The sequence below is a fragment of the Fukomys damarensis genome, unplaced genomic scaffold (assembly GCF_012274545.1).
Source record: "Fukomys damarensis isolate Sample0158 unplaced genomic scaffold, DMR_v1.0_HiC HiC_scaffold_16, whole genome shotgun sequence".
Lineage (NCBI taxonomy): Eukaryota > Metazoa > Chordata > Mammalia > Rodentia > Bathyergidae > Fukomys > Fukomys damarensis.
In genome coordinates, this window is record NW_022900928.1 from 130,594,913 (window position 1) to 130,609,752 (window position 14,840).

General features: G+C 39.1%; 1 protein-coding gene across 5 annotated transcripts in view; it reads right to left on the bottom strand.

The window, feature by feature from the left end:
- Usp40 (ubiquitin specific peptidase 40) overlaps window positions 1-14,840 on the bottom strand; it is a 72,253-nt gene that overhangs the window by 25,088 nt on the left and 32,325 nt on the right. For all 5 annotated transcript variants that reach the window (XM_033764705.1, XM_010608734.3, XM_010608733.3 and 2 more), the window contains 7 exons: window positions 13,907-13,988; window positions 12,334-12,505; window positions 9,596-9,680; window positions 7,936-8,006; window positions 6,969-7,291; window positions 4,940-5,063; window positions 3,175-3,232 (listed from right to left, as the gene is read on the bottom strand). In XM_033764705.1, coding sequence (XP_033620596.1) covers window positions 3,175-3,232; window positions 4,940-5,063; window positions 6,969-7,291; window positions 7,936-8,006; window positions 9,596-9,680; window positions 12,334-12,505; window positions 13,907-13,988 — 915 coding nt within the window. The remainder of the gene's footprint in view (window positions 1-3,174; window positions 3,233-4,939; window positions 5,064-6,968; window positions 7,292-7,935; window positions 8,007-9,595; window positions 9,681-12,333; window positions 12,506-13,906; window positions 13,989-14,840) is intronic.

Here is a 14,840-nt window from a genome sequence, read left to right on the forward strand (position 1 = left end):
TATGTAGTCGAGACTGACCTCGAACTCACTATGTAGCCCAGGCTGGTCTCAAACTCACAGCGATCCTCCTGCCTCAGCCTCCTGAGTGCTGAGGTGTGCGCCACAACGTCCAGCTAATTTTTTTTTTTTTTTTTTTTTTTTGGTACCAGGGATCAAACTCTGGTCCCTGTGCTTGTGAGGCAGGCACTGGAACCACTGAGCTAAATCCCCGGCCTAGTATTTTGGATTTTAACTGCTCTATTACACATCATTACAAAGGTAACCTGATGGCTACTGGCACCGAGTGTCTTTTATTTATTGGTCACTGATAAGCGGATCTTCTTTTGTGAATGCTTGTTCAATTTTCCGAATTCGGATTGGGTTGTCTTCTAACTAGGTTACCTTTGCTGATGGTGCTCGGGATTGAACCCAGGGCCTCACACACACCAGGCTTGTGCTCTTCCCCAGCCCTTACAAGTATTTAAAAAAATATATTCTGTATGCAAATCCATTCTTTTTGTTTTTGTTTTTTTTTTTAGTTCCAGGGATCAAACTCAGGTCCTTGTGCTTGTGAGGTAGGCGGTAGAAACACTGAGCTAAATCCCTGGCCCTGCAAATCCATTCTTAAATATGCATTTTATCAATATCTTCGCCTAGTCTGTAGTTTAGTTTTTCAGACTCCTTTAGAAGAGTATAAATTTTAAATTCTGATGTGGTCTAATTTATTAGTTTGTTTCTCTCACAGTTTGTTGAGTCCTCTTTAAAAAAAAACCCTTTGTTTATAACAAATTTATAAATATTTTCTTCCAAAAATTTATACTTTTAGGACTTAACATTTAGTTCTACATCCATTTTAAGCTGCTATTTTGTTTACTTCATGTGAGGTAAAGCTAGAGGTTCTTTTTTGCACATATTGATATCCAAACAGTCCACTTCTATTTGTTGAAAGTATAGTTTTCTGATTGAAATACCTATATTCTCTATTTACTCCTGCTCTAAAAATTCCGGGCTTTACTAGCCACATGTGATCTGTTGTACATTCTTCCTTTACTTTTTAATCTCTGTGGCACTGCAATTGAACCCAGGGCCTTATACATGATAAATGTGCACTTACATCATAGACTACATCCCCAACACTCTTATTCTCTTTTAAACATGACCTTAAAAATGCAAAAATTATTTTTTGTTCACTGGTTGCACAAAAACAAGTTGTAGGCCATAGTTTTCTGAGCTGTTTTCTACCTCTTTCCATACACCAAAACACACTGTCTAGGATAAGTCTTGAACTCAGATAGTGTGACTCCCAACTTTTGTTCATTTCCTCAAAATTGTTATGGCTAGTTTAGGTTCTTTACATTTTCACATACATTTTAGAATCAGCTTATCAACTTCTAAAATAAACAAAATGGCTAGAATTTTGTGTAAGAATGCATCACATCTATAACTCAATTTAGGGAGAACTGTGCTCCTAACAATATTGTGTCTTCTGACTCACGAACATGGTACACTGTTGTATTCATTCAGATCTTTAACTTCTCACTGCCTGTTTTCTAGTATTCAGGGTATAGATCTTGCACACATTTTGTTAAACAGATCCCTGATATTTCATATCATAAATGTTTTCTTAATTTTGATGTCCATTTTTCCTTGCTGGTAGCTAATAATACAATGGACATGCATATTGATTTTGAGTTCCTGCTAATGTATACAAGAGATACTAATTCACATTCACAGAATGGTTACAATGAAAAAATACTGATAAGGATGTCGAGAAACAGTAATCCTGACACATTACTAGCGAGAAACTGCAATCCTGACACATTACTAGTAGGAATATAAATGGTTCAGCTGCTCTGGAATATAATATAATAGTTTCTTATGAAGTTAAACACCACTTTGCCTTTATGAACCAGTGATTCCAGTCCTATATACATGCACCCAAGAGAGTTAAAAAATATATCTACACAAAAACTTACATGCAAATATTTATAGCAGCATGACTTCAAAAGTGGAAACAATGTCTATCAACTGCTAAATAAACAAAATATATGATACATTTATACAACTGAATACTAAGCAATTAAAAATAATAAAATCGATAAATGCTAAATAGTGGGTTAACTTCAAAAATTGTATGTTAATAACATAAAAGAAGCTAGACACAATACACTACATATTGCATTGTTCCATTTATATTAAATGTCCAGAAAATTAAGTTACAGAGACAGGAGATTAATCATTGTCAGGTGCTCAGAATACAAATGGGTGCCAGAGCTCTTTTTGGGGTGATAGAAATGTTCTAAAACTGGATTGTGGTGCTGATGTACAGCTCTGTACATTTACTACAATCACTGAATTATACATGAGTGAATTTTGTTATATGTTATATTTTTTTTTTTTTTGGTACCAGGGGTCGAACTCAGGTCCTTGTGCTTGGCAAGGCAGGTGGCGGAACCACTGAGCTAGATCCCCCGCCCCTGTTATATGTTATATCTTAATAAAGCTGCAAAAGAAAACTAATAGAGTGTACAGTGAATTTGCACAATGTTAGTATGACAGAATTTACATAAATATAAAAATATATATACAATTACATGTAAGTATAATATGAACACACGTGTTATATAAAGTGACGACCCAGTAGAAACCAGCCAGCCTTTAGGGTTCTGGGTGGGACCTCCTGGAGTAAATCCAAGGGGGAGTCAAGTTTAGGGTCAAGGGGGTTAGTGGGACAAGTATGGGTGGAATGAGGTGAGGGGAAGCATGAGATTGGGGGAGTGAAGACAGCTGCATACGTGGCCATAGCAATGGCTGATGTTCTATTGTGGGTGCGCTGTGACCGAGCTGGTAGAGCGGGTGTGCCATTTCCTAGCAGAGTAGGTGGGGTGGCTACAGGATATGGGAATGGACTGTGATGGTTCTCAGAGCTCAAGCAGTTGCTCCCGGAACCTGGGCGGCTGGGGACACACAAGCGTCAGATATCTATCAACATGGACTAGATACTGGCTGCATGGCAGGGCAGGAGATAGGTCTAAGAAAGAGAACATTTATAATGTTTCAACAAAAAAACAAACACATGACAAAACGTAGAGGCATGAGATTTCCCTGAATTTTTTGTACTTTCCTACATTTCTTTCAGTGAAACACCAAGACTAAAATTAAGCCCCAAACCAGAAAGCAAATGTAAGTGATTACCTAGTTCCTTCATTAATTTTAATTCCTTTATGGCTTTAATTCGAATATCAAACACCACCTAAAATAGAGAAATAAACCAATAACTGTATAATTTGAATGGGACAAGATGAAAATGAAGACTGCTAGTGTATGCACATACAGATCATTTAAGATATTAATTACCTGACATTGGTTTTTGCCTTGAAAAAGCACCCACCCCAACCATCCCTGAAATTCTCCTATATGGGCAAAAGCAAAAGCTCAGAATAGATTTTTTTTTTTTGGTACCAGGGATCGAACTTAGAACCTTGTGCTTGAGAGGCAGGCAGCAGCACCACTGAGCTAAATCCCCGGCCAGCTCAGAATAGATTTTAACCATTAATTTTTTGTCAAATCGATGTTAACTGGGACAAAAAGGAAACCTACAGTACAGTAAGGAAACAGTTCGAGGCAGAAAGCAATAAGCTGATGAACTGTTCACCCTTCTGGTGAGAGCTACAGCAAGAAACTACAAGCAATCACATTCTTCTCCATAGGGACCACAGACTTGGGCCAAAAGCATAAATAATACATAATAAAAATGCATAATACCAATCCAAGACTACTACACTTCTATTTAAATTATTTTAAATTGTTTTCATTTTTAAAGCCGAATTTAGGTTAATTTCTTCTAGGCCATAAAATGTTGGAAATTTAGGGCTAAATCTGCGAGAGATCATCTGTTCTAACCTCACACTAGTATACCACATGATGCCAAGAAAGAATGGACTGCAGGAGTAAGAGAGTTCCCCAAACCTCCTGTCCATGGTCGGGGACAGTCTCCTTATCTTCAGTGCAATGATTTCCCAGGATCCCTCTATACCAACAAAAATTAACCCACCTCAATAAATCACAATGTTCATTTTAAAGAAAACAACATTTTAGTAAATTTCTATTCACTTGTTACAGGAAAAAAATATTATATTGGGAACATTTAAGTATATAAAGATGTTTCCTGAGATACTGTTTAAGGAAGTTAGTACCACAATCTTCAAATGGAAATTTAGAGGAAACTCTTTAAAAGCAGTTGGCTGTAGACAGAACACAGAGTATAATTTAGTTGAATTTAAGATAAAACTAAAACTAAAAATTCACAACATAAAAACAATACATTTACACATATGTGCACTCATTTTAAAGTAATACAGAAAAGACCCATAAAAATAGCATTTTAAATTTATCAAAGCCAGAGAATTGCATAAACTAAATAGATAACTGCCACATTCTCATTCTAGGCTTTGTGGTTAAAAAAAAAAGTGGCTAGTAGTTTTCTGCAGTAGGGCAAAGTCTGAGAAAAAGCAATAACAAAATGTTAAAAAGTTGACTTTCCCAAGATGGATTATGCAAAAGCGCAAATTTCCAATGATGGAATGTCATTATATTGTATACCCTAAATATACCAAAAAAATTAATTAAAAAAAAAAGATGAATTTACTTGGGGGAGGGTGGAGGTTGATTTTCTAGGAGCCAGGCGTGGTAGCACACCCTTATAATCCCAGCACTTGGGAGGCTGAGCAGGAGGATTGCTGTGAATTCCAGGCTAGCCTGGGCTACACAGTGAGTTCAAGCCTGTACTATTAGCAAGACTCTGTCTCAAAAGACAATAAAACAAACCAAAATAAAACAAAACATTGATTTTCTTAAGATTCAGAAGTCTGCTGAAAATGTTCTGAGAGATTAATGTGTTGCTTTCTAAATAAAACTTTTTAAACTTAGAAATAATAGCTGAATATTAAGGACTACTTACTGTGTTAATAGCTGCAGATATTTTAACTTGCTTCTCTTCAGATTCTAATTGGCATAAATTTTTAACTTCAAGCCAGTCAATCTCATTCGTACCAGTGATCCATTTCCCTTCTTGGGTTAATAGACTGTAGGTAAAAAGATATTTTAAAAAATTTGTGTTTAGAGTGCTTGCCTAGTATGTATGAGACCCTGAATTCAATCCCCTGCACTGTGAACAACTAAGACAAAATAAAAGGGTCTTTACAAGGCATTTTTGTGGGTAAGAAAATCAATCCTTTCCTTAGGCACCATTTTCAAAACTGTGTCCCATAAGGTGACTAATGAAAGGTCATATTCGACTGTACCGTCTCTATGAAAGTTAACTGCCCTTTCAGGGTGAGGTCTGGCAGTAGTTCATGGAGTTTGTATTCAGGACACCAAATAGGTTTTGACTTATATAAATGACTTGATGCCATGGTTTTCAAGAAGTATTGTATCTGAGCAACCAGCAGTTGGCTTCCACTTGCACATGGGAATCCCATGGGAGCTTTAAACAGAATACCAGGGCCTAGTAGCTGTGGTGGCACATACCTGTAATCCCAGCACTTGGAAGGCTGAGGCAGGAGGATTGCCTCAAGTTCAAGACTAGCCTGTACCACACAGAGAGAATGGTCTCAAAAAAAGCGGCGGGGTGTACCAGGGCCCACCTCTCAGGATACAGATTTAGTTTTGCAAAAGGGCAGCCATGTAGTTTTGCAGACTGCACCCTAGCACCACATGTAAGGGGTATCATACACATCATTTTCACCATATACTTGTATTTCCATTAGAGTTTTATGTCAGCAGTTGGTAGTAGAGTATCTTGTTCTAACAAAATCTTCCACAGACAGAGAAGTCCTGTAGCCTGGGTGACTTCTTCCCAATTCACACAGTGCAACTGACTAGGCTAGCAGAAGTCCTTTCTGGGGATGACTATTCCTGCACTAGTTATTATTCCCATCTTGCAGAAGGAACCGAACAGAGATGAAATTACTGCCCAAAGTTATGCTGTTAGTAAGTGGCAAAGCTGGGAAACAGCCCAGGCAGCTGGTTCCCCAGTCCTTGCCCTTTTCTACAACCTCGTCCTGCCTCACTCAGGGGCACAGTGAGGGTCAACAGATTATTACACAGTCACCAGTAAGGCTCACAGAGTCTACAAGCATGGGGGAGGGAGGGAAAGCAGAACAACTATTCACCTACAAAGCAATCATTATTACGTTTAGAAAGATTATAAACTCAGTCCACAAGGGCTCTGCTTCTTGTGTCCCAGCCACTATAAATATTATACACAGTGCCTACATCCTAAGGATCCTGGCAGTACCGATAAAGCAGGGACATAAAATGTTCACTATGAAAATGTGGGAGGAGGGATCGCAGCGTACGACACACTGAAAATAAAGTGTACTGTCACAGGCATGGGTAACAAGCGGGAAGGTGCAGCACTTCTGAGCTTTAAATGTGACTGTAGGATTCAAGGGGTAATTATTTGGGTAGCTGGGAAGCTGTTAGGAGCCATGTAAGGGATTATAAGGAAAAATTATATTGCTTTATATCCAAAACAATTTAACCATGATCTTAGTAACTTCCTCATGAAGAATTTCAGAAGTTTTCTTGGTGAAAATAATACCTCCAGTAAAAATATAATTGGTTCTAATCAGAATTCATCTGATAGGATTTTGCTTTATAATCAACTACTTTAGACTGCATCTTATCTATAAAACCAGGGATACCTATATTATCGTTACCACATTTACTAAAAAACCACTTTATAACATTTTATTCTCTAAGTCGCAGAGCCTAAAACAGTATTTAGAATATAATATGTAGAAACAGACATTTAACTATTACTAAAGTTTGGAGTTCTCCTAGATCAGTGATGGTGAAGCTTTTAGAGCTCTCAGTGATACAAACAGCCTGCTGCAACATGTACGCCATTGGTTCACTATTGTCCTAGATGGTATTATAACCGAATAACTTCAAAATATTCTCCTTTTCTCTTTTTAGTGAGTTACCTGTTAACATCGCTGTAAGAATCCTGAACTAAAACTGAGCTTCCATCCCGGAGACCATGCTCTCTGAATGTCCTCTGCATGTCTTTCTGGGGAATAGCAGTCCAGCTCTCTCCCCCTGAAGACTGAGCACTGCGTGTAAGGATGACGCCCTCTGTGACGGACAAGGCTGTGAGCACAGTGCCCACTTCTGCATTGGCTGGAAAGACATGTGGAGACTCCACCAGCTGCTCACGCCTTTTGCTGTCACCGCTTGTCTCCAGATGAAGAACGTGCAACAGCAGGGGCTCACAGTCAACGCCAGTTGGAATCTGGACACCGCCAACCTGCAACAATATCCAGATACCACCAGTGTGTTTGGCATTTGCTAAATTAACATCATAGCAGTGAAATACTACTCTTTCAGAATAACCTTCACCTCCCCCCATTTTTTTCTCAAGTACCTTTTAAATATCAGAGGAATAACTTTAGATTTCTTTTGAAAGTTTCTCTTTTCTTTCTTAGGAGAGAGGTCTGGACGGGAGGCACACATTTATGAATTATCTGCGGTGGTGATGAGGCCATGGAAACACAGAAGGACTGGGACAGGCCAAAAGGGGCGGAGAAGCTGCTCCTCTCCGCCACGAGACCGAGAGCTCACTCTGCCCCTCCCGAGCACTGCACTGCCCACTTCAGCAGAGCTGGCAGCCATGCCTTTGATCCTCGCATGCTCCCAGTAACAGGCCTGGGCTGTAATCTTCACCAGGAATGCTGACCACTCTACCTCTGTCCAGCAAGAGTGCCCCGCCTGGCACAATGAAGCTCTTAATAGGTTTCCCTTTAACACGTGCCTGCCACTGGCTGGACTACAACGTATGGAGCATTTCGGCAGTTGTCTAATGTCAAACTGCCTTTATACACACAGGTTAAAATTTCATTACGATGACTTAAAAAAAAATCAGAAATATTTCTTCAGTAATTTGCTTTTTACCTCCACTCCATTCCACACAAAGATGTCTTCCCCATCCACAATTCCAACTTCACACAATGTCAGTTCATTTCCTAGGAAGATGAGACTGTCAGCGAGACCATTCATCATGACCATGATGAATTTAAAGGAGGAGCTGGAACCATTTTTTATTCTATTATCATTTGACATCATTTTAAATTTTTATTTTATTTTATTTTTTGAGACAGGGTCTCAATATATAGTTCAGGCTGGCCTTAAACTCACAGTGATCCTCTTTCTTCAGCCTCCCGAGTACTAAGATTACGGGTATGCACCACCACATCCAGCATCATTTTTATTTTTATTTTAAAAGCTCATGTAGTTTTGTGAGCACAGTGGCAGGATGAGTCAGTACAAAGGCTGACCCTACTCAAAGCACATGTCACTGTGACAGGCACCGCATGGTTCAGCTTCCTCCATTAGCCAGCTACATGTCTTTATATGTGTCGAGCCTTTAAACTCAGTTTCATTTATAAAAGGAGGATAGCTAGGTGTGGTGGTGTACACCTATAATCCCAGCACTTGGGAGGCTGAGGCAGGAGGATCATCGTGAGTTCGAGACCAGCCTGGACTATATAGTGAGTTCCAGGTCAGTCTCAACTACATAGTGAGACCCTATTGCAAAAAAAGCAAAAAAAAAAGCCAAAAAAAAAAGGAGGGTAGAAGAACATTGTAAAACTCAAATGAGATAAATTAGCATAGAAGTTAGCAGGTATTTGGCATAAGAAAACCCAAAATAAATGTTACTAGCACATTATGGCTTATATTTAGATGTCCCCTCAAAGCTGCATGCACTCATAGGTGGGGCTTTTGGGGGTGACTAGATATGGATGTGTGATACTGGATTAGTCCTTGGATGGGTTTAGCATAGTTCTGGGCGTGGATGATAGAATTACTTAAAAGGAAAGAGCCACCCTGGGTGTGGGTGGTACCAACCTATAGGCTTGCATCCTGCATGGAATAAAGGGAAAGAAAGCAGGCAGGCTATTGCTTTCTGCCTACCTTGCCATGGACTGTTTTTTCTCTGCCAGGCCTCTCTACCTCAGAGCCATAAGACTATGGACTGAAACCCCTACAAATGGTGAGTTAAAATAAGCCTTTCATTCTTTAACTGTGGGTGTTGGGTATTTTGTTCCAGCAACCAGCAAGTAACTAAGACATGGCACTGTTATCGTTTTGAAATTTAAAGGAAATAAGTACTTAAATTCTCAAAGCACTCTCCTTTGCCACAAAATGTGAAGCTGAGAGTTGGCAGAAAATCAAGCCACATAAGCAAGATTCAAATGGCTTTAAACTATTTTGTTTAACAGTTGGTGGTAGCTCTAGTTTTAGAAAATATAAAATGTTTCCAGGATAGGAAGAGACTGGGTATGTTATAAATGAGATGAATTATTTCTTTTTTGAAAACTGGCAATATGATGATAAGCTATGTAGTTAAGAAGTAGCAGTAGGCAGGGGAAGGCCTGCCAAAGAGAAACCATGGATGAGTCCCACAAAAATATAAAAGAATTTTTTTTTTGGTACCATGGATCAAACTCAGGCCCTTGTGCTTGTGAAGCAGGCGCTGGAACCACTGAGCTAAATCTCCAGCCCTAAAAATATAAATTATTAAACTGAGTTGCTGGATTCACATTCCTCTTACCATCAAATGTCTGGTAAAGGTGAAGTCCTGCTGGAACACGCTTTGCAACACTAAGAACCATGTCTCCTTCCCAAAATTCTAAAAGCTGAAGATAAAAAGCACAGTGAAAAATAACATGAGTATCAGGTTTCCAGGTTTAACAAGAACAGCAGTGTGCCAATTTATACAGGGAGCAAGCAAAACAATACTCTCAGCCTTACCAATACCAAATAGCTGGAAATAAGGCATTATTCTTGTTAACTTGGTGACGTCCAAAGATGGCTAACCTCATCCACTATGGGCTGAAGACTTTGGCATACACATCTAAATAACTCTAATTAGATCAGGTGAAGGCTACTTTAAGTGGACAGCAGACTGCTGAGCCGACCATCATGAGAGTTTTTGCCACCTAGAGCCACACTTAATTGTTTCATGGGCGGTGCTCAGAGAATGCAGCACCAGCTCCAGTCCATACCAACATTCTAGTCACACCTGAAAGGAAGACCTCCCTTGTAAATTTGAAAGTGGCATTTCCATGTATGTAACAGATTGCCAGGGTCTGGTCTATTCTATTTATTTATTTTTTTGGTACCAGGGATTGAACTCTGGGACATTGCACTTGCAAGGTAGGCGGTGGAACCATTGAGCTAAATCCCTAGCCCAGCCAGGATCTATTCTAAAAGGTCTAGATCTAAGACTCTCAGGACTGTGTTAATCTCACCAAAATAGTATTACTCAGAAAGGTCATTACTATCTATTCTTTAATACCATAAGATTTTCTCTTAAAAATAAATTCCTTATTTAAAAGGGATTCCAAGTGGGGTGTGGTGGCACACACACCTGTAATCTCAGCATGTTGGGAGGCTGTGGCAGGAGGATTCTAAATTTGAGCTCAGCTTAGGTAACTTAGTGAGACTGTTTCAAAATGAAAAATGGACTGAGGATGTAGCTCAACATGAATGCCCTGGATCCAATCCACAATATCATGTGAAACAGAGAGAGAGAGAGAGAGAGAGAGAGAGAGAGAGAGAGAGAAACTGTCACTCACTGTTCATGTGAAAGAGAGAGAGAGAGAGAGAGAGAGAGAGAGAGAGAGAGAGAAACTGATTCATTCACTGTCTATCTCACACACTGGCTAGTGGCTTACTACTAAGACAACTGTTCATAAAGATGTACACTTGAAGAAACAGTGGAAAGCACAGACTAGAGTGTTTCTAAAACTTAGAAAGATGAATAAGGCCTTTCAAGTTTGAAATGTTGCCCCAGACAGGTTCAGGTCCCCCAGTCACCTCTCTTACTGCCAGAACTGACTCAGAAATGAACTTTCGTTACAGAAGTTCAGAAATATCAGATAATTTTAGAGATACTGATATCAACCCAGAATTTAAATAACATCCAAATCTAAGTTAAAAAAATTGTTTACTTTTCTTAGTTCAAGAAAATCAAAAGAAAGCTGGTAATTTTGGTGAGGGATAAATTTTTCAGAAATTTCACTTAAGCTATTTCTGGAACAAAACCTAAAAAGCTTACAGTTTCGATTTCCCTTTTCCTTGGCCTGGAAGTGGTATGGGGTGGAGAAGTGTGCCTAAGGAAATGAACACTGATGGAGGGGGGGTCCATGGCTGTCGCCCTAGAGCCACTACTTACTAGGTGGCTCAGCACGGGCAATGCTGTGACCTTCAAATTGTCATTTATTTCATCCTCAAAATCGAGTCAACTTGACCTCATGAAGTTAAAGAGCTAAATTACATAATTTATGTGAAAGAACTAAAAGCAAAATAAAGAACATTGCTGTTGTTATCATCATCATTGAAATGGCTGGATAAATTGGACAGTGATTATAAGAACTCTGTTTTTACTTAGGGACAGACACGTATTTTTCTTCACTTAAAGACAGTTTTTACATTTTTTGGTACTGGGGATCAAACTCGGGACCACAAGCTGGTGGTGGAACCACTGAGCTAAATCCCTGGCCCTTCCCTTAAGACTCTAATTAGGGCAGTTTGTGGTGGTGCACACCTGAAATTCCAGTTACAGGAGGCTAAGGCAGAAGGATTGAGAACTTGCAGCCAGTGCAGGCAATTTAGTGAGACCCTGTCTCAAAATCAAAATAAGAAGAGGTCTAGGGGTATAGCGCAGAGGGAGAGTTTGCCTAGCATACACAAGATACTGGATTCCGTGCTCAACATGGCAAAAAAAAAAGAAAAGAAAGAAAGAGTCAGATGTGTTGGCATATGTCTATAACCCCAGCTACTTAAGAGGCTGAGGCAAGAGGATCGCAAGTTCAAGGCCAGCCTGGAAATCAGTGAGACCCTGTCTCAAAATGGAATAACAAGGGCTGTGGATATAAAGAATTTTATTAATAAATGCTATTTTATGCCAGAGGATACAGAATTTCTTTTGTTTAGTGGTTTGTGATTTTAAGCCATAGGCTGAACTTTTTTTTCCATTCCCTTTGAAAAAGAATTCTCCTTCATGTATTTCCCAAAAGAGACAATTTTATATGCTTTCTGGCCCCAAATTAAAATATACCAGGCCTGATTCTCCACTTGGAAAGCTGCTGGCAGGAAGTATGTGGAAAGTATCCCTAAAGAGTTTACTAATAAGGACAGAACATTTGTTTTATCTTCTAGGTACTGGTAGATGCCAGGACTTTTCCTAAATAGCTTTGAAGAAGAGCTATACCCTAAATAAGATGAAATGGAGAAGCCAGCTCACGATGGCCCCAATGTCTCAATTAAGAAGTAAGGCTAAATTACCTGAAATATTGACTGCTGGAGATCTCCTAAAGTTTTTCTTTTATCGAAGGTCAAATCCCACATGCTTTCTGTCTGACTGCTTACTGGGTGCAGAGCTCCATTGAAGAAATGATAACGAGGGCCCACGTGGAGATGTAATTCAACATTATTGTTTGCAGAATCACATTCTGCCCTTTGTAGAAGAATAAAAAAATACATAAATACTTTTTTTGTTTTTTAGTTTTTTTTTTGTTTTTTTGAGACACGGTCTCACTATGTAGTTGGAGACTAACCTGGAACTCACTGTGTAGTCCACGCTGGACTCAAACTCACAGTGATCCTCCTGCCTCAGCTGGGATTACAGGTGTGCGCCACCACGCCTGGCCTAATACTATGTTTTTTCATGGGACACTTTTATGGCAAACCAACAATATCTGCTTTAGTGCAAGTAAGTTCTCCATTCTGCCTAAGTAACATCCTTTTCTTCTATCTGCCAAAATGATTCATTTTAGGTTTTCAATGAATAGCAAACATGCAGCTCTAATTACAACCATGAGTTTCAAGGGAAAGGTGTTTCCGTGTAGACTGCAACACTAACTACATTTCTCTGCACAAATGCTGAAACTTGAAATCTTCCAATCTTGAGATTATATTACAGTTCTGGACAAAATGCTAGGCACAGGCTCACATACTTGGTGTTAGGAGGCAGAGTTACCAACTCTCATCCTGACTTCCACTGGACTCCTCAGGCTATAACATGTTAGCAGTCGCTAGTACCACCTTCCCGAGTGTGTGTCCCACAGCCTGTGCTGGGGGCTGGCTGCTCCTCTGACTCCACTCAACTGACTCAAAGCCTGGTGTCAAACTCGCTCTCTTAGGCACTGTGACCAGGGCAGAGATGGGATGGGGCTGTCACCATGATCCAGGACTTCAGATTCAATGTATTAACACAGTCAAAGAGAGCATTAGCTTTTCTCATGAATTACTGGCTGACTAAATTCCTCAGATTATTTTTTTCTCCCTTCAAAACATCAACCGCTAATGTGGACTAACTTCTGCAGGTTATTTTTTGCACTGTATTTAAAACATCTCTGTCACAGAATTTGCCCTTAAGGAGCCTACCTATTAGCTGACTGACTCTGTCACAGAGCAAATAAAGAACCAGTTTTTCAGGGTCCAATGTGGGGCCCCCAAGGAGAATGTTAAGATCATTAAGATCTCAGCAGCCATCTCTAAGAATCCACTGTAGGTTTCCACCCAAGACTGACACTAAACCCAAAAGTGTATGGAATTCCTATCTTTCCTCATAAAAGTGAGCCCACCTCTAGTCTGCCACCACTACAAGTCAGTTTTCCACAACTACTTAAAAGCAGAGGGTGGTTTTAATGACAACCTACCTATCTTTGTAGAATTTACTCTAACCTGCTTAGGCTTCAATCCCTACTAAGCAACAGCTGTTTTGTGTCAGTATATGTCACTCTCACATTAAGGCTAATTTTTCCTTTTTAGTTTTCATCATTAAATGCTTAAGAACTAAATTAGATCTCCATCCCCAGAAAAACTACTCAAACTCTGAAAGTTAACTTAGAATTACCTTTTCATCTGTAGTTCCATGTTGGCTGCATCCATTTCCTTCAGCAAGTGACAAGGAACCCTGTATCTTGGATTAGCTCGAGCTGTGAATGAAACTTTTCATTAACTTTGTTGATGAAATGACATCTGGTTGCTGAAGAGGCAGCATGAAGACTGAAAAAGACATGCTGGGAGCTAGGAAAACTGCTACTAACTTGTGAATATGGATCTTCCCTGGATCTGTTTTCCAAGATCAAATGAAAGGCAGGCAGCTTTTTAGGCCAAGCTAGAAGTTAATTCATTTCTTCAACTCTCTTTAAGTAGATTTTAAGAAAGAACACTTGCTATTTTTATCCTGATTATAAATGTAACACGTGGTTACTATAAAAATTCTGGAAATTATTTTCTAAGGAGTAGCAGATACTACTGTACCTATAATCTCACTCCTAAAACATATACCCACATACATTTTTTTAAAAAGTTAGGGTTATATATTTGTAACTTGCTTTTTCATTTCATATGTTGTACTTTTTTCATAGCCTTAAATGATTGTGTAACAGGCCATTCTATACTTAGCATTCAATGTTTTTGGTATCCATTAAGGTGGCTTCCAATTAGTCACTATTATAAAATAATGGGATTAACAAGCATCTCTGAGCACAAATATTCACATACAGTTCTATCTCAAGACAAATTTGTGAGAGTTACGGTTTAGAGGGTGCGACAGTTTTAAGGCTGCACCCAAACTGGCTGCATTAATATATATATCTACTAGATGTGGAAGAAACATTAACTGAAATTTCTATGAATTTCAGGTTGTGCCACTGTGCCCAGCAGAATTCACAGAAATATTTGACATGATAGGGAAAAAGTGGCATGCTGCTGCTATTTCAAGTTTATCTAATTATGGACTAGGTTAAAAAATTTTTCTTTAATAATTTTTTTTTTTTTTTTTT